The following is a 24,365-nucleotide window of genomic DNA, read 5'->3' as shown; positions in this document are numbered from 1 at the left end:
CTGCGTTATGTTGCATCATAGTATACTACATATCATGTCATGTCGTATATATTTTTTTCTTTTATCAATATTCCTTTCCTCAGTATGTCATGTTAAAAACTCATCATATATGAATATGTATGCTTGCCATGCATATGGGATACCATTTTTTTTTTTTTTGTTTTTGTTCTAAACAGTAGTCTGCATATATATAATAAGTTAGACAATCATTCTTCAAGGAATGTTTAGTATTAAATAATTAAATGTAAGATATGCAATGCAATTGTTATGTCAGTTGATGAATGGAGCAAGTGAAAACAGATGGAACTATGCATCTCTCATGTATATCTTGGAAAATATATGGGCGCATATGTATAAAACATTAACACTGAATGTGTATTATGTACATACGGATATGTGCATATTTTTCTACTTATAAATAAATTAGTTCAAGGAAAGATGCTATTTTTATACCTATTACATACTGAACATTGGAATGGAAACTTTATTAGGACAAAAATGTTGATAAAGTTTTTTTTTTTTCTTTTTCCTTTTTATTTGTTCTTGAAAAAAAAAAAAAAAAGAGGAAATAAAGAAGAAAGAACAGAAGAAGAACACCGCTTTCTTCTTCCATGTGAGGACATTGTTCATGTCGGCTCTTCATATGTGCATTACACTTAAAAAGGATGTGTATGACATAAAAAAGGAGGATTAATCTCCGCCAGAACACACTTTCGCAAGAACATCATCGCAAAACTTCGGCCAACCTATTCCCGAGAGCACCTTCGCGGTGCTCACCTCTCGCGAAGATCCTCTGTAAATCATTGCTAACCTTAGGAAGGAATCTCTGCGAACACACCTTCGTGAAGACATTTTCTCGGGAACACCTTCGCGAACACATCTTTCGCGAGGAACCTATTTTGCGAACAGTTCGCAACGACGTGCGGACTATATTACGCTTTCCGCGGAAAAAAGTGTGGAAGAAAAGCACAACCTTCTTTTACAAATGGTACACGATTGGACTTTAGAATGGAAGAGGATGGAAGAATAATGAAGATTATAAAAAATTATTAAAACAAAAATTCTGTAACAAAAAAAATTTAATGAACACTTTAGATGTTCAGTAAAGTTACAAACAAAATAAGAAATAAAGATGGAAGAAAAAAATCTTTTTTTTTTTTTTCTTTTTTTTTCAAGAACAAATAAAAAGGAAAAAAAAATTAAAGTGTTCTTAAAAGAAAAAGAATGTTTTTTTTTTTTTTTTTTGTATAAACAAAAGGTGTCCTATCACCCCAAGAAAAAAAAAAAAAAAAAAAAGTTGCAAACAAAATAATAAATAAATGTGGAAGAAAGAATCATTCTTTTTCTTCTTCTTTTTTTTTTTTTTAAAGAAAAAATAAAAAGGAAAAAAAAAAAAAATAAAAGAAGTTTAAAAAGAATAAGAAATAACATGAATATTCTAACTCCTTATGTCTGTTTATAACATAATTAAAAAAGGACAAAAAGGGAATGAAAACAATATTTCTTCTTCCCAAAATAATTTACATTCCAAACATATATATTTTTCCCTTATCAAGACACTAAGTCAAAATTATTTGTGTGTGTGTGTCTGTTCTTTTTAATAAAATGATATATATATAACACATTATCAATGAAGGCTTTCATCCATTTCACACTCCTCAAAAGAATGTCTTCATTCTCACAGAGTGAAACTTTTAATTTATATCTTTAACCTTAAACAATAAACCTATACCGTGAACCCTAAACCCTAAACCCTAAACCGTGAATCCTAAACTGTGAAACCTAAACTGTGAACCCTAAACTGTGAACCCTAAACCATAAACACGGAACCTAAAATTGGAGCACGTTCCATTGGAACACTTTCCATAGGAACCCCTTCCATAAGAACCCCTTCCATAAGAACCTCTTCCTTAGGAACCTGTTCTTCTTCTTCCATAAATTCGCTTCCCATAAACTCTCGAACCAAAAGTTCCAGAAAATCCTTCTGGTTCAATTGTGTGTCCCCTTTTTGACATTCATCCAACACTTCAAAATGAATTTCAATAATCGTTCGACGATTCGCGCGACCAGAACGTTTCGTTCTTGTTGGAGCAGAACGAGGTTTGCGTTCCTTCACCAATTGATATTCATGTGAACTATCTTGTTGCACATGATCAAGGACTTGTTCCTGTACTGATGGACCGCGTATTTCAGCAGGAGATCTTCGGAAACGTTGTCCTCCTTTACCAAGAGGACCAAAATACTACAAAAAAAAAAAAAAAAAAAAAAAAATGAGAGGATATTTTTGCTAAGAAGATTGTGAAATATTCTTTTTACACATTTTTTTTTTATTCTTTTTTTTTTTTCCTTTTAACCATTAAAAAATTTTTTTTTTTCCTTTAACCATTAAAATTTTTTTTTTTTCCTTTTAACAATTAATTTTGTCCATTAAAATATATATATATATTTTTTTTTTTATCTTACCTTCCAAAGGTAATAAGCCATAGCAGAAAGGCCAATAGAGACAGGGGCCAAAGGAAGAAAAGGGGTAAGGATATCCGTAAGAAGGATGGGACAGACTGTATTCTCTAAAGTTTGTTGCATATGGGTTTCTTTCGATTGGAGTAGTGGTTTCACTTCGTCCTCTATTTTGTCATCGCCAATTTTGCAATTACCATAATCGTTATTGGCCCATTTGCATTCAAAACAAGAATTGATATTATTTTTGCATGGAGATGTGTCTTCCATAATGTTTTTACTTTTATTAAAAGCATGTGTTATGCCCTTATCTATGCTACAATAGGGATGTACCCAACTATGTCCTTTTCTCTTCTCTTTTGCCAAGTCCTTTAATTGTTTTGCATACTCTTTAAGAAATAAACAACCCATCGTTTGTTCAAACGATGAGCCATTAACAGGGCCCAACTTGTGGCCGTTAGGACGGCCATAAATGTGCTTTAATCCTGCAGCAAAAAGCAAACAAGATGCTCTATTTGTTTGTTTTTCTTTAGTGCTAAGTTTATCCCATTTGTTGTTGGTGTCATTGCAGTATATGGAAACCTTCTCCTGATTGGTAGGTTTCGTCATTTGTTCTAGAAGTTTCGCTAATACGCCTTTGGCGTCATCTTCGATGTTTTCCTGATCATAAAAGAAGAAGGAAGGAGGGAAAGAAAAAAAAATATATGTATATGTATACACATATGTATACACATATACATATAAATATACATATACATATATACATATACATATACATATGCATATACATATACATATATACATATACATATACATATATACATATACACTTACATATATACATATACACTTACATATATAAATACATGTATATGTATACATACACATATACATATATACATACATATATGTGTATATACATACATATACATACGTATATATATATGTATATATGCAGCTGTCTACCGCCCTTACCCACTTAGGTGTGGTCGTTACACCTGACTGTCCATTTTTGATCTTCAATTTTTGTTTGATTGCGCATTGGACTTGAGTACAGAAATTGTGGTCCATTTTAGTGATTTCGGAGAATGTTTTTTGCATGGTGTTGTTAATGGAGTTGGGGTTGGATTGGTCTTCGTTGTTGAGGAGATTGTCCATTTGTTTTTTAACATCTTTTTTGTCGTTGTCATTAGGGCAATTTTGTCCACTTGGTGATGATGTTGCCACCAGAGCGTCTTCGACGCTCAGCTGGCAATCAGCAGAAATTTGTTCTCTCTTACATTGAAAACAACCATTATTACCACCATTACATAGAGGCGAAGGCGAAGAACCCTTATTATTTTGATCATTCCATTTTTTAAACATTTCATTTATTTTTTCCTCATCAATGGGACATTTCTCTTTCGCTTCATTAATTATTTGATCAGCGTACATGTTAAGAGCAATACAACCAACTGCTCCATGGAGCAGTTGGTTGTCTTGACCATTAGACTGGGATGTAGTAGCACCATTCGAAATCTGGTTAATGTAGTCTAAACCTGCTGTGATATGATTACATGCTTTTCTTTCAACACTATGTGGATTACCATCACCGAAATTTTTACATGGACCATTAGTATGCTTTGATTTGTCCTTTCCATTCTTCTCGATTTCTTCGAACAGCTTCGTCAGTGCCTCCTTAACAGCCCTATCCCAAAAGTCACACTGTAAAAAAACAGAAAAGTTAATATATGCAGTTAGTAGGTTGTGTAGTATCCGATTAGGGTGCCATCTGGTTGGTGTGTAGTATCCGGTTGGTGTAGTATCAGGCTGGTGTAGTATACGGTTAGTACAGTATCCGGTCCCTCTCTGCGAGGAGTTTTTCCCATCCCCCTAAAGTAGCTAAAGCTAACCCCGGAACCTCACTCCTAAACCCTGAAAACTCATTCCTATACCACTAAAACCTTATTCCTATACCCTAAAACCTTACTCTAATACCCGTACAACCTTACTGCTGAACCCGGAATCTGACTTCTGACACCCCAACAACATCATTCCAACACCCCAACAACATCATTCCAACACCCCAAACAACATCATTCCAGCACCCCAACAACATCATTCCAGCACCCCAAACAACATCATTCCAACACCCCCAACAACATCATTCCAACACCACAACAACATCATTCCAACACCCCAACAACATCATTCCAACACCCCAAACAACATCATTCCAACACCACAACAACATCATTCCAACACCCCAACAACATCATTCCAACACCACAACAACATCATTCCAACACCACAACAACATCATTCCAACACCCCAACAACATCATTCCAACACCACAACAACATCATTCCAACACCCCCACAACATCATTCCAACACCCCAACAACATCACTCCAACACCCCTACAACGTTATTCTAATACCCCTACAACCTTATTGCAACACCCCTACAACGTTATTCTAACACCCCACAACTTTATTCTAATACCCATACAACGTTATTCCAACACCCGCAATGTGAATTTTTTTTTTTTTTTTTTTTTTCTTTCTACCCCCTTAGTGTTGTGGTGATAAGATGGTTGTGTTCGTTGGTAGTAATACTTACCCAAGTCTTCGTCTTTCCACTATTCGTTGAATCTTCCTTCTGCCTTTTGAACCAATTCGGTGCGGCACATTTGAGTTTGTCACATAAAGACTCGGTTTTGTTCACTTGTTCCATGGTGGTAGTTAAGGTGTTGTCCTCCACCATGACTTGAACTTTGGTCTTTGCATTCTCCGTTTGGTTGCCACTTGCGGTAATGTTCACCTTGCAACTTTCATATTCGTTATCATCCCATTTACATTCAATGCACGAACTACCGTTCGTGCATGGTCCATTAGTAATTGGATTCCATGAACCAAAAGCTTTTTTTATTCCTGATTCGATAAGACATTTCGATTTGTCCTTCATTTTTTTTGCATATTCTTTTAGAAGGAAACAACCCACTGTTTGTCTCAACGATGGGTTGGTCAGAATGGTGTAGCTGCTGCCGTTGGAATGTGAACTCAGTTTTAGTTGGTTGAAACCTGCTGAAAGATATTGGCATGCCTTCCTTTCAGGGGTGGTGGGTTCTCTGCTGTCATTATCATCCATCTTATTACATCCTCCGTTTATGCTTGCGCCATTTGCCTTCGTCATTGCTTGTGACAATTCATCCCACAATTTCTTCACATCCTCATTCCAAAATTTGTCCTGTATAAGGTGGTGGTGGTATAATATATATATATATATATACATACATATATACATATATACATATATACATCTATGTATATGTATATATGTACTTATATGTATATTTGTCCTTCCCTCATTGCGTACCTGATTAGTAGATGAGTTTACTCGGGATGCTAAACATTCGAGACGATTACAGAGTGGTGCCCCCGGTTGGTCTGTTTTAGTTATTGCGGAGAGGGTTTCATTGACGCTGGTCCTATAGTTACTGCCTTCGAGTAAGTCATTCAATTTCTCCTTCACATTGACATTTTTTTTCCCTATGGTGCAGGTGTCATCATTCATGTCGTCGTCCTTCAAATTGCAGTCAATACAAGGTTGCTTTGTGCAATTTTTTTTAATTTCGTTCCATGCTTGAGTTGCGGCCTTTATGCCGGGTTCTATGTCGCAAATATGGCTCCTTTTTTTCATTTCTTTTACAAAAGTCTTTAACATTAAGCAAGAGGCGAATTGTTTGAACTCTTGGTGATCATGAGGCTTATACTGACTCGTGGAGTGAGATTCCTGAATAGTGGAAATATGATGCAGCCCTGCTGCAGCAAGCTTGCAAGCAGTTTCATTAGCTTCTTTTGCAGCGCCGGCTTCCCAGCCGGCGCCACCATTGCCCTTGCAATAGCCGGCAACAGCGTTCTGCTTTGTCTTCACGGCACTTAGGAGTGAATTTAATTCTGCTTCAAAGTCTCTCTTCATGTCATCCTAAACATAGAACGGGATATATATATATACATACATACGTACATACATATATACGTATATACATACATGTTGTCGATGTTATTGATGTTATTATTATTGTTATGGTTTCCATTCCCCCATAATCACACTAAACCATGACTACAACCGCGACAACACATTCCTTACCCAGGTAACGTTTCTGTTTGAGGACTTGTTATTCCTTTCTCCCCATTTCTTTGCTACACAACTAAGTTGATCACATAGGGACTTTCCGTTATCCCCAGTACATGGTTTACCTATACAGACACAGACATAGACACATACATGTATATATATACATATACATATACACATATACATATATACATATACATATATATATATGTACATACATATAATGTTATTGTTTTTATTTTTATTTTTGTCTTTGTATTTTTGTTTTTGTTTTTGCAAATGGATGGTGGCAAATATATTTGTTATTGGGGGGGTACAAGAATTTTGTAGTGGTGTCTACTTACATATGTCCTTTATAGCTTGGGCCTCAATTTTTTCCATTTCTGCCTTTCCGTCCTTATTGAGCACTTCATCTACTTTGTCTTTTAACATCGTTACTTCCAATGTGGTGCTCTTTTCTCTAACTGTGCAATTTTTATAGTCCGTAAATCTCTCACACTTAAAACATTTATCATCAGTATTGCAACCGTTACTGCTATTCTTAATATTTTCATTCTCCGTCTCAAATGCCTTCTTTATCCCTTCCACTACACTCCTTTCCTCTTTACATCGCAGGCCCATCAGTCTATCTGCAACGGCATTTAATAGAACACAACGCATCGTTCTCTGGAACGATGCGTCAACGGCACCGCCGGTGCCGGTGCCGTTGTCGATATTGTAGGGGCTTTTTAATCCTGCTGCTATAAGGAGGCAAGCCTCCTTCCCTTTCCCTCCGGGGAGCCCGTTGCAGTGTTTATCTAGATCTCCATTCGTCGTAGTTGTGGCACTGCCGAGGGCACTGCGAAGTTTCGGTATTTCCTTTTTGACTTCTTCCCATACATCATCCTACAAGTAAAATATATATATATATATATATATATATATATATATATATATATATATGTATGCGTATACATGTAAGTGTACACATGTATTTATATGTATATATATGTACATATATAGGTATCCATGTGTAATGTTTATTTCCTTACCCAGTCGTCTTTTGTTAGGGGTTTGCCATTCCCCTTCTTTCTGACGTCTTTTAACCATCTTTCAGATACACATTGAAAGCGTTGGCACAATGTTAGGTTATTTACTGCTTTCGTTCCTTCCTTTACTGGTTCGCTGTCTTCCTTGACGATGTCCTTCAATTTGTTCTCAACAGGCTCCTTTCCTCCATTAACGTTCGTGCTAATTTCGCAACTTTCATGGTCTTTTTCATTCCATTGGCAAGGGACACAGGGTCCCTTGCTATTGGCACCATTGCAAGTACTCTTAAGAACTTTATCACCAACCTCAAAAGCTTCTTTTATTCCTGATTCGATAAGACAAGTCGATGTACTTTTCATTTTTTTTGCATATTCCTTAAGAAGTAAACAACCCACTGTTTGTCTTAACAGTGGGTCCTTATCCAAAATTTTTCCGTTTCCGCTTTTAGACGCTGCGGATTCTGAAAGTTGCTTCAGTTTTTCAAAACCGGCATGCAAAAAATTGCATGCCGCCTTTTCAGAAGGAGTTGCTTGTCTGAGGGTGCCATTTTCTTTTATTTCATCACATCCACCCTGATCCTTTTTGCCCTCTGTGGTCATGGCGTCGGATAATTTTTGCCACAACTTCTGTATCTCCGTGTTCCAGAATCCATCCTACAAGTGAAGTAATATGTATATATATATATATATATGTATATGTACACATATACATACATATATAAGTATATATATGTATGTATACATTTGTCTACATGTATGTATATATGTAAGTGTATATGCATATGTGCATATGTAACTGCCATTCCTTTACTACCCAACCAGGTGGCGTGTGTGCCCACTTACCTGTCCAGTCCCGTGTCCCCCGTTGGTCTTATACCAATTCACGGCACAATTTACTCGTTCACAGAAGGTACTTTTATTATGCATATCAGTCACGGTTTGTTGTATTTGGTCCTCCTTCGTTTGGGGGTTGTCTTTGAGCAATTCATCCACTTTCGTCTTTACGTTCCCATTGGTGCTTTGGCCATTGCTAATGGGACATTTGTCAAGTTCGTCCTTAGTGGTGTCGGTCCATTTACATTCAAAACATTTATTGTCATTAGGAGCTCCGCATTGAGATGTTCCATTTTGCATAAAGTCCTTACTTTTTTCAAAAGCTTTCTGCAAACCATTATCTATGCTACAATACCCTTTTTTTTGTGCTTCGTCTTTTAATTTTTTAGCATATTCTTTTAATAAAAGACATTGTATAATTTGATCAGAAAATTTGTCCTTGCCACTACTTTGATTTTTGTACACAAGTTCTAATTTAGCAGTAAACAGTTTGCATGCTGCTCTATTTGCATTATCTAAGCCTGGAGCCTTGTCGCAATGGTCAGAAGTCGTGCTACTACTACTAGTAGGCGCATCAGTAAAGAGTTCTCCCAGCTTCTTCTTGACTTCTTCTTCCCAGAAATCCTTCTATATAGACAGGGAAGGTATATATATGTACATACATATATATACATATGTACATATATATATACATACGTATATATGAATATATATATACATATATGTACTTATATGTATATATGAACAGTCTTTCCCCTTGCTTACGTTGCTCTTGCCGTTCCCATCCGTCAATTTCCAATAATCTCTTGCACATTGCAAGCGCTCACAGAATGACTTGTTGTTGCTGTCTTCCATGCATACCTTAGCTGCGAAAAGAAGAAAAGAAGGATTAACAGGACATGTAAAGTGCCATGTGTATATATGTTGTATGTTGTATGTTGTATGTTGTATGTTGTATGTTGTATGTTGTATGTTGTATGTTGTATGTTGTATGTTGTATGTTGTATGTATTTATGTAGATTAAGTAAATGTATGTCATTCACAATCGATGAAAAATTTTTTCCATTTTTTTCCGTCTAGTTTGTTCTAAGTATGAGGTTTATATGCCATCCGGTTGGTGTAGTATCCAGTTCCCACCATCCAGTTCCCACCATCCAGTTCCCACCATTCAGTTCCCATCATCCAGTCTCCACCATCCAGTTCCCACCATCCACTTCCCACCATCCACTTCCCACTATTCCATACCTACCATCCGGTACCTACCATCCGGTACCTACCATCCGGTACCTACCATCCGATACCTACCATCCGGTACCTACCATCCGATACCTACCATCCGGTACCTACCATCCGGTACCTACCATCCGATACCTACCATCCGGTACCTACCATCCGGTTACTACCATGCGGTTGGTGTATAGTATCAGGTCTTCGTCTTCGAGGAGTTTTTCCTCCCCTCCCGGGAGGGATGCTGGGATGCGTCCCTGCCATCCGTTTTCTACCATCCGGTTCATACCATCCAGTCCCCACCATCCGATTACTACCATCCCGTTCATACCATCCGGCTACTACCATCCAGTCTCCACCATCCGGTGTCTACCATCCGGTTCATACCATCCAGTTACCACCATCCAGTTCCCACCATCTGGTTCATACCATCCAGTCTCCACCATCCAGTCCCCACCATCCGGTCTCCACCATCCAGTACCTACCATCCACTTTCCACCATGCGGTTCATACCATCCCGTTCCCAACATCCGGTTCATACCATCGAGTCTCCACCATCCTGTTCCGATCATCCAGTATCCACCATCCAGTCTCCACCATCCAGTCTCCACCATCCAGTCTCCACCATCCAGTCTCCACCATCCAGTCTCCACCATCCAGTCTCCACCATCCAGTCTCCACCATCCAGTCTCCACCATCCAGTCTCCACCATCCAGTCTCCACCATCCAGTCTCCACCATCCAGTCTCCACCATCCAGTCTCCACCATCCAGTCTCCACCATCCAGTCTCCACCATCCAGTCTCCACCATCCAGTCTCCACCATCCAGTCTCCACGATCCGGTTCATACCATCCAGTCTCCACCATCCAGTCTCCACCATCCAGCTTCCACCATCCGGTTCGTACGATCCAGTCTCCACCATCCAGTCTCCACCATCCAGTTCCCACCATCCAGTTCCCACCATCTAGTCTCCACCATCCGGTCTCCACCATCCAGTCTCCACCATCCACTTCCCACCATTCGGTTCCTACCATCCGGTTTCTACCAACCGGTTTCTACCATCCAGTTCCCACCATCCGGTTCCTACCATCCGGTTCATACCATCCGGTTATTATCCATCCAGTTCCCACCATCCGATTAGTGCACCATTCGGTTGTGGTGCCGTATCCGGTCTTTGTGTTCGAGGAGTCTTACCTACCCCTCCCGGGAGGGATGCTGGGATGCGTCCCTGCCATCCGGTCCATACCATCCTGTTCATACTATCCGGTTTATACCATCCGGTTCGTACCATCCAGTCTCCACCATCCAGTCTCCACCATCCAGTCTCAACCATCCAGTCTCCACCATCCAGTCTCCACCATCCAGTTCCAACCATCCAGTTCCTACTATCCGGTTCATACCAACCGGTGTCTACCATCCGGTGTGTACCATCCGGTTTCTACCGTCCGGTTGTTGTGTCGTATCCGGTTTTTGTCTTCGAGGAGTTTTTCCCCTCCCCCCTGAAGTAGATAAAGCTGACCCCTGAACCTTACTCCTAAACCCTGAAACCTTATTCCTATACCCTGAAACCTTACTCCTAAACCCTGAAACCTTATTCCTATACCCTAAAACCTTACTCCTATACCCCTAAAACCTTATTCCAATACCCTTCAATCTTACTCCTATACCCCACAACCTTACTCCCATACCCCACAACCTTATTCCCATACCCCACAACCTTACTCCCATACCCCACAACCTTACTCCCATACCCCACAACCTTATTCCAACATCACTACAACCTTACTCCTAAACCCGGAATCTAAGTTCTAACACCCTGAAACAGTCTCCCTAAACGCGGAATCTAAGTTCTAACACCCTAACACCTTTCTCCTAAACCGGGAACCCTACTCCTAAACCCGGAACCCTACCCCTACACCCGGAACCCTACTCCTAAACCCGGAACCCTACTCCTAAACCCTGAACCCTAAACCCTAAACCCGGAACCCTACTCGTAAACCCGGAACCCTACTCCTCAACCCGGAACCCTACTCCTCAACCCGGAACCCTACTCCTAAACCCGGAACCCTACTCCTAAACCCGGAACCCTACTCCTAAACCCGGAACCCTACTTCTAAACCCGGACCCCTATTCCTAAACCCGGAACCCTAATCCTAAACCCGGAACCCTACTCCTAAACCCGGAATCTAAGTTCTAACACCCTGACACCTTCCTCCTAAACCCGCAATCTAAGTTCTAACACCCTGACACTTTCCTCCTAAACCGGAAATCTAAGTTTTCACACCCTGCCACCTTTGTCCTAAACCCAGAATCTAAGTTCATACACCCTGACACCTTTGTCCTAAACCCGGAACCCTACTCCTAAACCCGGAACCCTACTCCTAAACCCGGAACCCTACTTCTAAACCCCGGAACCCTACTCCTAAACCCGGAACCCTACTTCTAAACCCTGGAACCTTACTACTAAACCCTCGAACCTTACTCCTAAACCCTGGAACCTTACTCCTAAACCCTGGAACCTTACTCCTAAACCCTGGAACCTTACTCCTAAACCCGGAACCCTACTCCTAAACCCGGAACCCTACTCCTAAACCCGGAACCCTACTACTAAACCCGGAACCCTACTCCTAAACCCGGAACCCTACTTCTAAACCCGGACCCCTATTCCTAAACCCGGAACCCTACTCCTAAACCCGGAACCCTACTCCTAAACCCGGAACCCTACCCCTAAACCCGGAACCCTACTCCTAAACCCGGAACCCTAATCCTAAACCCGGAACCCTAATCCTAAACCCGGAACCCTAATCCTAAACCCGGAACCCTACTCCTAAACCCGGAACCCTACCCCTACACCCGGAACCCTACTCCTAAACCCGGAACCCTACTCCTAAACCCGGAACCCTACTCCTAAACCCGGAACCCTACTCCTAAACCCGGAACCCTACTCCTAAACCCGGAACCCTACTCCTAAACCCGGAACCCTCCTCCTAAACCCGGAACCCTACTCCTAAACCCGGAATCTAAGTTCTTACACCCTGACACCTTCCTCCTAAACCCGGAATCTAAGTTCTAACACCCTGACACCTCCCTCCTAAACCCGGAATCAAAGTTCTAACATCCTGACACCTTCCTCCTAAACCCGGAATCTGACTTCTAACACCCCTGACACTTTCCTCCTAAACCCGGAATCTAAGTCCTAACAGCGCCTCAACCTTCCCCCAAAAGACGGAATCTAAGTCCTAACACCCTGACACCTTCCTCCTAAACCCGGAATCTAAGTTCTAACACCCTGACACCATTGTCCTCAACCCGGGATCTAATTCCTAACAGCGCTTCAACCTTCCCCCAAAAGACGGAATCTAAGTCCTAACACCCTGCCACCTTCCTCCTAAACCCGGAATCTATGTTCTTACACCCTGACACCTTCCTCCTGAACCCGGAATCTAAGTTCTAACACCCTGACACCATTGTCCTCAACCCGGAATCTGACATCTAACACCCCTACAACCTCATTCCTAAACCCGGAATATAAGTTCTAACACCCTGACACTTTCCTCCTAAACCCGGAATCTAGGTTGTTACACCCTGACAACTTTGCCCTAAACCCGGAATCTAAGTCCTAACACCCTGACACCTCACTCCTAAACCCGGAACCCTACTCCTAAACCCGGAACCCTACTCCTAAACCCGGAACCCTACTCCTAAACCCGAAACCCTACTCCTAAACCCGGAACCCTACTCCTAAACCCTGGAACCTTACTCCTAAACCCGGAACCCTACTCCTAAACCCGAAACCCTACTCCTAAACCCGGAACCCTACTCCTAAACCCGGAACCCTACTCCTAAACCCTGGAACCTTACTCCTAAACCCGGAACCCTACTCCTAAAACCGGAACCCTACTCCTAAACCCGGAACCCTACTCCTAAACCCGGAACCCTACTCCTAAACCCGGAACCCTACTCCTAAACCCGGAACCCTACTCCTAAACCCGGAACCCTACTCCTAAACCCGGAACCCTACTCCTAAACCCGGAACCCTACTCCTAAACCCTGAACCCTACTCCTAAACCCGGAACCCTACTCCTAAACCCGGAACCCTATTCCTAAACCCTAAACCCTAATACTCCTAAACCCTGGAATCTTACTCCTAAACCCTGGAATCTTACTCCTAAACCCTGGAATCTTACTCCTAAATCCGGAATCCTGCTTCTAACACCCGTACAACTTTCCCCCTAAACCCGGAATCTAAGTTCTAACACCCTGAAACCTCCCTCCTGAACCCGGAATCTAATTTCTGACACCCTCACAGCCTTCCCCCTAAACTCGGAATCTGACTCCTATACCCTCCAAACCTCATTGCAACACCCCTACAACCTTCCTCCTAAACCCGGAATCTATTTTCTTACACCCTGACACCTTTGTCCTACACCCGGAATCTAAGTCCTAACACCCGAACACCTTTGTCCTAAAGCCGAAATCTAAGTTCCTACACCCTGACATCTTTGTCCTAAACCCGGAATCTATGTCCTAACACCCTGACACTTTCATCCTAAACCCGGAATCTCATTTCTGACACCCCTAAAACCTTATTCTAACACCCCTGCAATCTTTATTCCAATACCCCTAAAACCTTATTCTGATACCCCTACTACCTTGTTCTAACATCCCAGCAACCTTATACTGAGACCCCTACCACATTACTCTAACACTCCTACAACCTGTATTGTGTAACCCTGAATCTGAATTTTTCTTTTTTTTTTTTTTTTTCTTTTTCTCCTTTTTCTTTTCGTATTGGTCTGTGTAGTATCCGGTTTGCCTTTCCCTGCCATCCGGCCTCTGTCTGCAAGGAGTTTTACCTACCCCTCCCGGGAGGGATGCTGGGATGCTTCCCTGCCATCCGGTTCATACCATCCGCTTTCTGCCATCCAGTCTCCACCATCAAGTCCCCACCATCCAGTCTCCACCATCCACTTCCCACCATCCAGTTCCCACCATCCGGTTCATACGATCCAGTCCCCACCATCCAGTTACTACCATCACGTTAATACCATCCAGTCTCCACCATCCAATTCCCACAATCCGGTTACTACCATCCGATACCTACCATCCGGTTCATACCATCCAGTCTCCACCATCCAGTTCATACCATCCAGTTCCTTACCATCCAGTCTCCACCATCCAGTATCCATCATCCGGCTCATACCATCCGGTTCATACCATCCGGTTCATACCATCCGGTTCATACCATCCGGTTCATACCATCCGGTTCATACCATCCGGTTCATACCATCCGGTTCCTACCATCCCGTTCATACCATCCGGTTCCTACCATCCACTTCCCATCATCCGGTCATTACCGTCAGGTTCATACCATCCGGTTCATACCATCCCGTCCGTACCATCCCGTTACCACCATCAAGTAACGACCATCCGGTTAGTGTGTCGTATCCTGTCTTCGTCTTCGAGGAGTTTTACCTACCCCTCCCGGGAGGGATGCTGGGATGCGTCCCTGCCATCCGGTTACTACCATCCGGTTCATACCATCCGGTACCTACCATCCACTTCCCATCATCCGGTCATTACCGTCAGGTTCATACCATCCGGTTACTATCATCCCGTCCGTACCATCCCGTTACCACCATCAAGTAACGACCATGCGGTTAGTGTGTCGTGTCCTGTCTTCGTCTTCGAGGAGTTTTACCTACCCCTCCCGGGAGGGATGCTGGGATGCTTCCTTGCCATCCGGTTCATACCATCCGGTTTATACCATCCGGTTCATACCATCCGGTTACTACCATCGAGCTTCCCATCATCCGGCCACTACCATCCGGTTCCTACCATCCGGTTCATACCATCCAATTCATACCATCCATTTCATACCATCCAGTTCACACCATCCACTTCCCACCATCCACTTCCCACCATCCACTTCCCACCATCCACTTCCCACCATCCACTTCCCACCATCCAGTCTCCACCATCCAGTTCCCACCATCCACTTCCCACCATCCAGTCTCCACCATCCAGTTCATACCATCCGGTTCATACCATTCCGTTCATCCCATCAAGTTAGTGTGTAGTATCCGGTTCATACCGTCCAGTTCATACCATCCGGTTACTACCATCCACTTCCTAACATCCGGTTCATACCATCCGGTTCCTACCATCCGGTTCATACCGTCCGGTACCTACCATCCGGTTACTACCAGCCAGTTCCTACCATCCGATTCATACCATCCGGTTCATACCATCCAGGTTCATACTATACGGTTCATACTATCCGGTTCATACTATCCGGATCATACCATCCGGTTTATACTATCCGGCTCATACCATGCAGTTCATACCATCCGGTTCATACCATCCTGTTCCTACCATCCGGTATATACCATCGGGTTCGTACCATCCTGTTCCCACTATCTGGTTTCTACCATCCGGTTCATACCATCCGGAGCATACCATCCGGTTCATACCATCCTATTCATACCATCCGGTTCATACCATCCGGAGCATACCATCCGGTTCATACCATCCTGTTCATACCATCCGCTTCATACCATCCGCTTCATACCATCCGCTTCATACCATCCGCTTCATACCATCAGGTTCATACCATCCGGTTCATACCATCCGGTTCATACCATCCGGTTCATACCATCCGGTTCATACCATCCGGTTCATAACATCCAGTACCTACCATCCGGTTTCTACCGTCCGGTCCCTACTGTCCGGTTCATACCATCCGGTTTCTACCATCCAGTTCCCACCATCCGGTTACTACCGCACGCTCACTATCATCCGGTTACTACCATTCCGTCACTACCATCCGGTTTATACCATCCGGTACCTACCATCCAGTTCATACCATCCAGTTCATACCATCCGGTTACTACCATCCTGTTCATACTCCTCCGGTTCATACCATCCGGTTTCTAACATCCGGTTACTATCATCCGGTTTCTACCATCTGCTTTCTACCATCCGGAATCTACCATCCGGTTCATACCATCCAGTTCCCACCATCCAGTTCATACCATCCGGTTCTTACGTAGTATCCGGTTTCTGTCTGCGAGGAGTTTTTCCTTTCCCCCCCTAAAGAAGCTAAAGCTAAACCCGGAACCCTACTCCTAAACCCGGAACCCTACTCCTAAACCCGGAACCCTACTCCTAAACCCGGAACCCTACTCCTAAACCCGAAACCCTACTCCTAAACCCGGAACCCTACTCCTAAACCCTGGAACCTTACTCCTAAACCCGGAACCCTACTCCTAAACCCGAAACCCTACTCCTAAACCCGGAACCCTACTCCTAAACCCGGAACCCTACTCCTAAACCCTGGAACCTTACTCCTAAACCCGGAACCCTACTCCTAAAACCGGAACCCTACTCCTAAACCCGGAACCCTACTCCTAAACCCGGAACCCTACTCCTAAACCCGGAACCCTACTCCTAAACCCGGAACCCTACTCCTAAAACCGGAACCCTACTCCTAAGCACTGGAACCTTACTCCTAAACCCTGGAACCTTACTCCTAAACCCGGAACCCTACTCCTAAACCCGGAACCCTACTCCTAAACCCGGAACCCTACCCCTAAACCCGGAACCCTACTCCTAAATCCGGAATCCTGCTTCTAACACCCTGACACCTTTCTCCTAAACCCGGAACCCTACTCCTGAACCCGGAACCCTACTCCTAAACCCGGAACCCTACTCCTAAACCCGCACCCTCTTCCTATACCCCTTAAACGTTCTTCCTAAACCCGGAATCTAAGTTCTTACACCCTGAAACTTTCCCCCTAAAACCGGAATCTTATTACTGACACCCCTTAAACCTTCCTCCTAAACCCGGAATCTAAGTCCTAACACCCTGACACCTTTGTCCAAAACGCGGAATCTACATTTTTACACCCTGACAACTTTCCTCCTAAAACCGGAACCCCACTCCTAAACCCGGAACCCTACTCCTAAACCCGGAACCCAACTCCTAAACCCGGAACCTTATTCCTATACCCTGAAACTATACTCCTAAACCAGGAACCCTACTCCGGAACCCCGGAACCTTACTCCTAAACCCGGAACCCTACTCCTAAACCCGGAACCCGACTCCTAAACCCGGAACCCGACTCCTAAACCCGGAACCCTACTCCTAAACCCGGAACCCTACTCCTAAACCCGGAACCCTACTCCTGAACGCGGAACCCTACTCCTATACCGTACAACCTTATTCCTAAACCCGGAACCCTACTCCTATACCGTACAACCTTATTCCTAAACCCGGAACCCTACTCCTAAACCCGGAACCCTATTCCTAAACCCGGAACCCTACTCCTAAACCCGGAACCCTACTCCTGAACGCGGAACCCTACTCCTGAACGCGGAACCCTACTCCTATACCGTACAACCTTATTCCTAAACCCGGAACCCTACTCCTATACCGTAGAACCTTATTCCTAAACCCGGAACCCTACTCCTAAACCCGGAACCCTACTCCTAAACCCGGAATCTGACAACTGAAACCCTGACACCTTCCTCCTAAACCCGGAATCTAAGTTCCTACACGCTGACACCTTACTCCTAGACGAGGAATCTGAATTGTGACACCCCCACAACCTTCTTCTTATACCCCTACAACGTTATTCTGACACCCCTAAGACCTTATCCTGACACCCCTAAGACCCTATTCTGACACCCCTAAGACCCTGTTCTGACAACCCTAAGACCCTATTCGGACACCCTTACAACCTTATTCTAACACCCCTATAACTTTATTCGGACACCCTTACCACCTTATTCTGACACCCTTATCACCTTATTCTAATACCCCTAAAACATTATTCCAACACCCCTGTAACCTTATTCTAACACCCCTGGAACCATCATTCCAACACCTATGGAACCATCATTCCAACACCTATGGAACCATCATTCCAACACCCCATCAACCTCATTCTGGCACCCCTACAACCTTATTCTAACACCCTTACCACCTTATTCTAACACCCCAACAACATTATTCTAATACCCTTACAACTTTATTCCTATACCATACAACCTTACTCCTATACCCTACAACCTTACTCCTATACCCTACAACCTTACTCCTGTACCCTACAACCTTACTCCTATACCCGGAATCCTTATTTTTAGACCCCTAAGACCTTCTTCCTGAACCGGGAATCTTATTCTAACACCCTTACTACCTTATTCCAACACCCCTACAACATTATTCTAACACCCTTACCACCTTATTCTAACAACCCAACCACCTTTTTCCAATAACCCTACAGCCGTATTCTAATATCCCTACAACCTTATTCAAACACTCTTACGACCCTTATTCCTAAACTCGGAATCTGACTGTTGACACCCCTACAACCTTATTCTGATACCCCTAAAAACTTATTGCTAAACCCGGAATCTAAGTTCTAACACCCTGACACCTTTCTCCTAACCCCGGAATCCGAATTCTGACACCTTGAGAACTTGCTCCTAAACCCGGAATCTGACTTCTAATACCCCACAATCTCCCCACATTTTTCCAATTTTTTTTTTTTTTTTTTTTTGGTGAAAACACACCTTCTGTTTATAGAAAAAAAAAAAAAATTCTTCTTTTTTTTTGAGAACATTATTATTTTTTTTTTCAGAACAAAAAATTTTTTTTTTTTTCTTATTATTTGTTCTTGGAAAAAAAAAAAAAAAAAGAAAGAATCTTCCCGTAATACATCTAAATACCAGGCCATATATTGTTGTTCTTACACCTTGAAACCTTGCAACCTAAATACGAAATCCTACACACATACACCGTAAAATATTATAAATCCCTCAACCTAAAAATGCGAAATCTTGCACATATACACCGTAAAATATTATATCCCGCAACCTAAAAATACGAAATCTTACACATATACACCGTAAAATATTATATCCCGCAACCTAAAAATGCGAAATCTTACACATATACATCAAAAAATATTATATCCTGCAACCTAAATATGAAATCTTACACTTGCACCGTAAAATATTATATCCCGCAACCTAAATGCGAAATCATACACTTGCACCGTAAAATATTATATCCCGCAACCTACAAATACGAAATCCCACATATACACCGTAAAATATTAAATCCCGCAACCTAAATACTAATTCTTACACATACACACCGTAAAATATTAAATCCCGCAACCTAAATACGAAATCTTACACATATACACCGTAAAAATATTATAAATCCCGCAACCTGAAAATGCAAAATCTTACACATATACACCGTAAAAATATTATAAATCCCGCAACCTGAAAATGCAAAATCTTACACATATACACCGTAAAATATTAAATCCCGCAACCTGAAAATGCGAAATCTTACACATATACACCGTAAAAATATTATAAATCCCGCAACCTGAAAATGCAAAATCTTACACATATACACCGTAAAATATTATAAATCCCGCAACCTAAATATGAAATCTTACACTTGCACCGTAAAATATTATATCCCGCAACCTAAATGCGAAATCATACACTTGCACCGTAAAATATTATATCCCGCAACCTACAAATACGAAATCCCACATATACACCGTAAAATATTAAATCCCGCAACCTAAATACTAATTCTTACACATACACACCGTAAAATATTATATCCCACAACCTAAATACGAAATCCCACATATACACCGTAAAATATTATAAATCCCGCAACCTAAATGCGAAATCTTACACATATACACCCGGTAAAATATTAAATCCGCGCAACCTAAATTCGAAATTTTACACATACACCGTAAAATATTAAATCCCGCAACCTGAAAATGCGAAATCTTACACATGTACACCGTAAAATATTATAAATCCCGCAACCTAAATACGAAATCTTACACATATACACCGTAAAAATATTATATCGCGCAACCTAAAAATGCGAAATCTTACACATATACACCGTAAAAATATTATAAATCCCGCAACCTGAAAATGCAAAATCTTACACATATACACCGTAAAATATTAAATCCCGCAACCTGAAAATGCGAAATCTTACACATGTACACCGTAAAATATTATAAATCCCGCAACCTAAATACGAAATCTTACACATATACACCGTAAAAATATTATATCGCGCAACCTAAAAATGCGAAATCTTACACATATACACCGTAAAAATATTATATCCTGCAACCTAAATATGAAATCTTACACTTGCACCGTAAAATATTATATCCCGCAACCTAAATGCGAAATCTTACACATACACCGTAAAGTATTATAAATCCCGCAACCTAAATACGAAATCTTACACATGTACATCGTAAAGTATTAAATCCCGCAACCTAAATACGAAATCTTACACATATACACCGTAAAATATTATAAATCCCGCAACCTAAATTCGAAATCTTACACATATGCACCGTAAAATATTAAATCCCGCAACCTACAAATACGAAATCCCACATATACACCTAAAATATTAAATCCCGCAACCTAAATACGAAATCTTACACATATACACCGTAAAAATATTATAAATCCCGCAACCTGAAAATGCAAAATCTTACACATGTACACCGTAAAATATTAAATCCCGCAACCTGAAAATGCGAAATCTTACACATGTACACCGTAAAATATTATAAATCCCGCAACCTAAATACGAAATCTTACACATACACACCGTAAAATATTATATCCCACAACCTAAATACGAAATCCCACATATACACCGTAAAATATTATAAATCCCGCAACCTAAATGCGAAATCTTACACATATACACCCGGTAAAATATTAAATCCGCGCAACCTAAATTCGAAATTTTACACATACACCGTAAAATATTAAATCCCGCAACCTGAAAATGCGAAATCTTACACATGTACACCGTAAAATATTATAAATCCCGCAACCTAAATACGAAATCTTACACATATACACCGTAAAAATATTATATCGCGCAACCTAAAAATGCGAAATCTTACACATATACACCGTAAAAATATTATAAATCCCGCAACCTGAAAATGCAAAATCTTACACATATACACCGTAAAATATTAAATCCCGCAACCTGAAAATGCGAAATCTTACACATGTACACCGTAAAATATTATAAATCCCGCAACCTAAATACGAAATCTTACACATATACACCGTAAAAATATTATATCGCGCAACCTAAAAATGCGAAATCTTACACATGTACACCGTAAAATATTATAAATCCCGCAACCTAAATACGAAATCTTACACATATACACCGTAAAAATATTATATCGCGCAACCTAAAAATGCGAAATCTTACACATATACACCGTAAAAATATTATATCCTGCAACCTAAATGCGAAATCTTACACATACACCGTAAAGTATTATAAATCCCGCAACCTAAATACGAAATCTTACACATGTACATCGTAAAGTATTAAATCCCGCAACCTAAATACGAAATCTTACACATATACACCGTAAAATATTATAAATCCCGCAACCTAAATTCGAAATCTTACACATATGCACCGTAAAATATTAAATCCCGCAACCTACAAATACGAAATCCCACATATACACCTAAAATATTAAATCCCGCAACCTAAATACGAAATCTTACACATATACACCGTAAAAATATTATAAATCCCGCAACCTGAAAATGCAAAATCTTACACATGTACACCGTAAAATATTAAATCCCGCAACCTAAATACGAAATCTTACACATATACACCGTAAAAATATTATAAATCCCGCAACCTGAAAATGCAAAATCTTACACATGTACACCGTAAAGTATTATAAATCCCGCAACCTAAATACGAAATCTTACACATGTACATCGTAAAGTATTAAATCCCGCAACCTAAATACGAAATCTTACACATATACACCGTAAAATATTATAAATCTCGCAACCTGAAAATGCAAAATCTTACACATATACACCGTAAAATATTAAATCCCGCAACCTACAAATACGAAATCCCACATATACACCGTAAAGTATTATAAATCCCGCAACCTAAATACGAAATCTTACACATGTACATCGTAAAATATTATAAATCCCGCAACCTAAATTCGAAATCTTACACATATGCACCGAAAAATATTACATCCCGCAACCTAAATACGAAATCTTACACATACACCGTAAAATATAAAATCCTGCAAACTGAAGTGCGAAATCTACACATATACACCGTAAAATATTATAAATCCCGCAACCTAAATACGAAATCTTACACATATACACCGTAAAATATTATAAATCCCGCAACCTAAAAATGCGAAATCTTGCACATATACACCGTAAAATATTATAAATACCGCAACCTAAATACGAAATCCTACACATATACACCGCAAAATATTAAATTCCGCAACCTCAAAATGCGAAATCTTACACATGTACATGGCAAACACAAACCTTAATCCCTAAACCTAACACCTGAGCCCTAAACCTAAACCCTAAGCACTAAACCTTAAACGCTGAAATCATAAAATCTAAACCGTCAAACCTAAACCGTCAAACCTAAACCGTCAAACCTAAACCGTCAAACCTAAACCGTCAAACCTAAACCGTCAAACCTAAACCGTCAAACCTAAACCGTCAAACCTAAACCGTCAAACCTAAACCGTCAAACCTAAACCGTCAAACCTAAACCGTCAAACCTAAACCGTCAAACCTAAACCGTCAAACCTAAACCGTCAAACCTAAACCGTCAAACCTAAACCGTCAAACCTAAACCGTCAAACCTAAACCGTCAAACCTAAACCGCCAAACCTAAACAAAAAACTGTGAACCTTAAACCCGGAACCATTAAAATTAACCCCTCAACCCTAAACTGTGAACCCTAAACCCTAAACCCTGAAGCCTGAACCCTGAACCCTAAACCCTGAACCCCTGAACCGTAAACCCTGAACCCTGAACCCTAAACCCTAAACCCTGAACCCCTGAACCGTAAACCCTGAACCCTAAACCCTAAACACTGGAAGCCTGAAACATGGACGATGAACCCTAAACCATGAACCCCAAACCTTACTTCCCTCAGACCACCAAACCTTACATGCTAACATCTGAACCCTAAACCCTCAACCTTACTCTATTCCCTCAGAACATAAAACCTTAACCCCGAATCCGGAACCCTGAATCCTAAACCCTAAACCCGGAACCCTAAACCCTAAACCCTAAACCCTAAACCCTGAATCCTAAACCCTGAACCCTAAACCCTAAACCCTGAACCCTAAACCCTAAACCCTAAACCCTGAACCCCTAAACCCTAAACCCTAAACCCTAAACCCTGAACCCTAAAACCTGAATCCTAAACCCTGAACCCTGAACCCTGAACCTTACTTCCTTACTTACTCAGATCATGAAATATTGCTCCCTTAGAACATGAAACATTACTTCCTTAGATAATTTTTACTTACCTACTGCTGTTTCCAGTTCCTTCTTCAGACAGTTATCCATTTCACCACCCCCTGTTTTGCATGATTGTGCTTTCTGTAGGACTTCTTTTAATTTCCCTTCTGATGATCCTCCCTTGGGATTCATCCGATTGTGTATATCACCGGCCTTCTTTTCTTTTAACAATAGAAGAATGTCCTTATTTTTGTCTTTTCCTTTCCTTTCCTTTCCTTTCCTTTCCTTTCCTTTCCTTTCCTTTCCTTTCCTTTCCTTTCCTTTCC

General features: G+C 41.3%; 1 protein-coding gene across 1 annotated transcript in view; it reads right to left on the bottom strand.

Moving 5' to 3' along the window:
- Positions 1–1,810: 1,810 nt before the first annotated feature.
- Positions 1,811–24,365, bottom strand: part of PKNH_0800600 (SICAvar, type I) — a gene marked incomplete at both ends in the record, with an annotated part of 25,141 nt that continues 2,586 nt past the window's right edge. Inside the window, 10 exons of the mRNA XM_039113961.1 lie at positions 1,811–2,242; positions 2,464–3,117; positions 3,433–4,161; positions 5,060–5,686; positions 5,816–6,424; positions 6,590–6,699; positions 6,922–7,462; positions 7,609–8,259; positions 8,449–9,066; positions 9,205–9,305. Coding sequence (XP_038969596.1) covers positions 1,811–2,242; positions 2,464–3,117; positions 3,433–4,161; positions 5,060–5,686; positions 5,816–6,424; positions 6,590–6,699; positions 6,922–7,462; positions 7,609–8,259; positions 8,449–9,066; positions 9,205–9,305 — 5,072 coding nt within the window. The remainder of the gene's footprint in view (positions 2,243–2,463; positions 3,118–3,432; positions 4,162–5,059; positions 5,687–5,815; positions 6,425–6,589; positions 6,700–6,921; positions 7,463–7,608; positions 8,260–8,448; positions 9,067–9,204; positions 9,306–24,365) is intronic.

Source organism: Plasmodium knowlesi, assembly GCF_000006355.2.
Source record: "Plasmodium knowlesi strain H genome assembly, chromosome: 8".
Classification (NCBI taxonomy): domain Eukaryota; phylum Apicomplexa; class Aconoidasida; order Haemosporida; family Plasmodiidae; genus Plasmodium; species Plasmodium knowlesi.
This window is presented reverse-complemented; position numbering and strand designations above follow the sequence as displayed.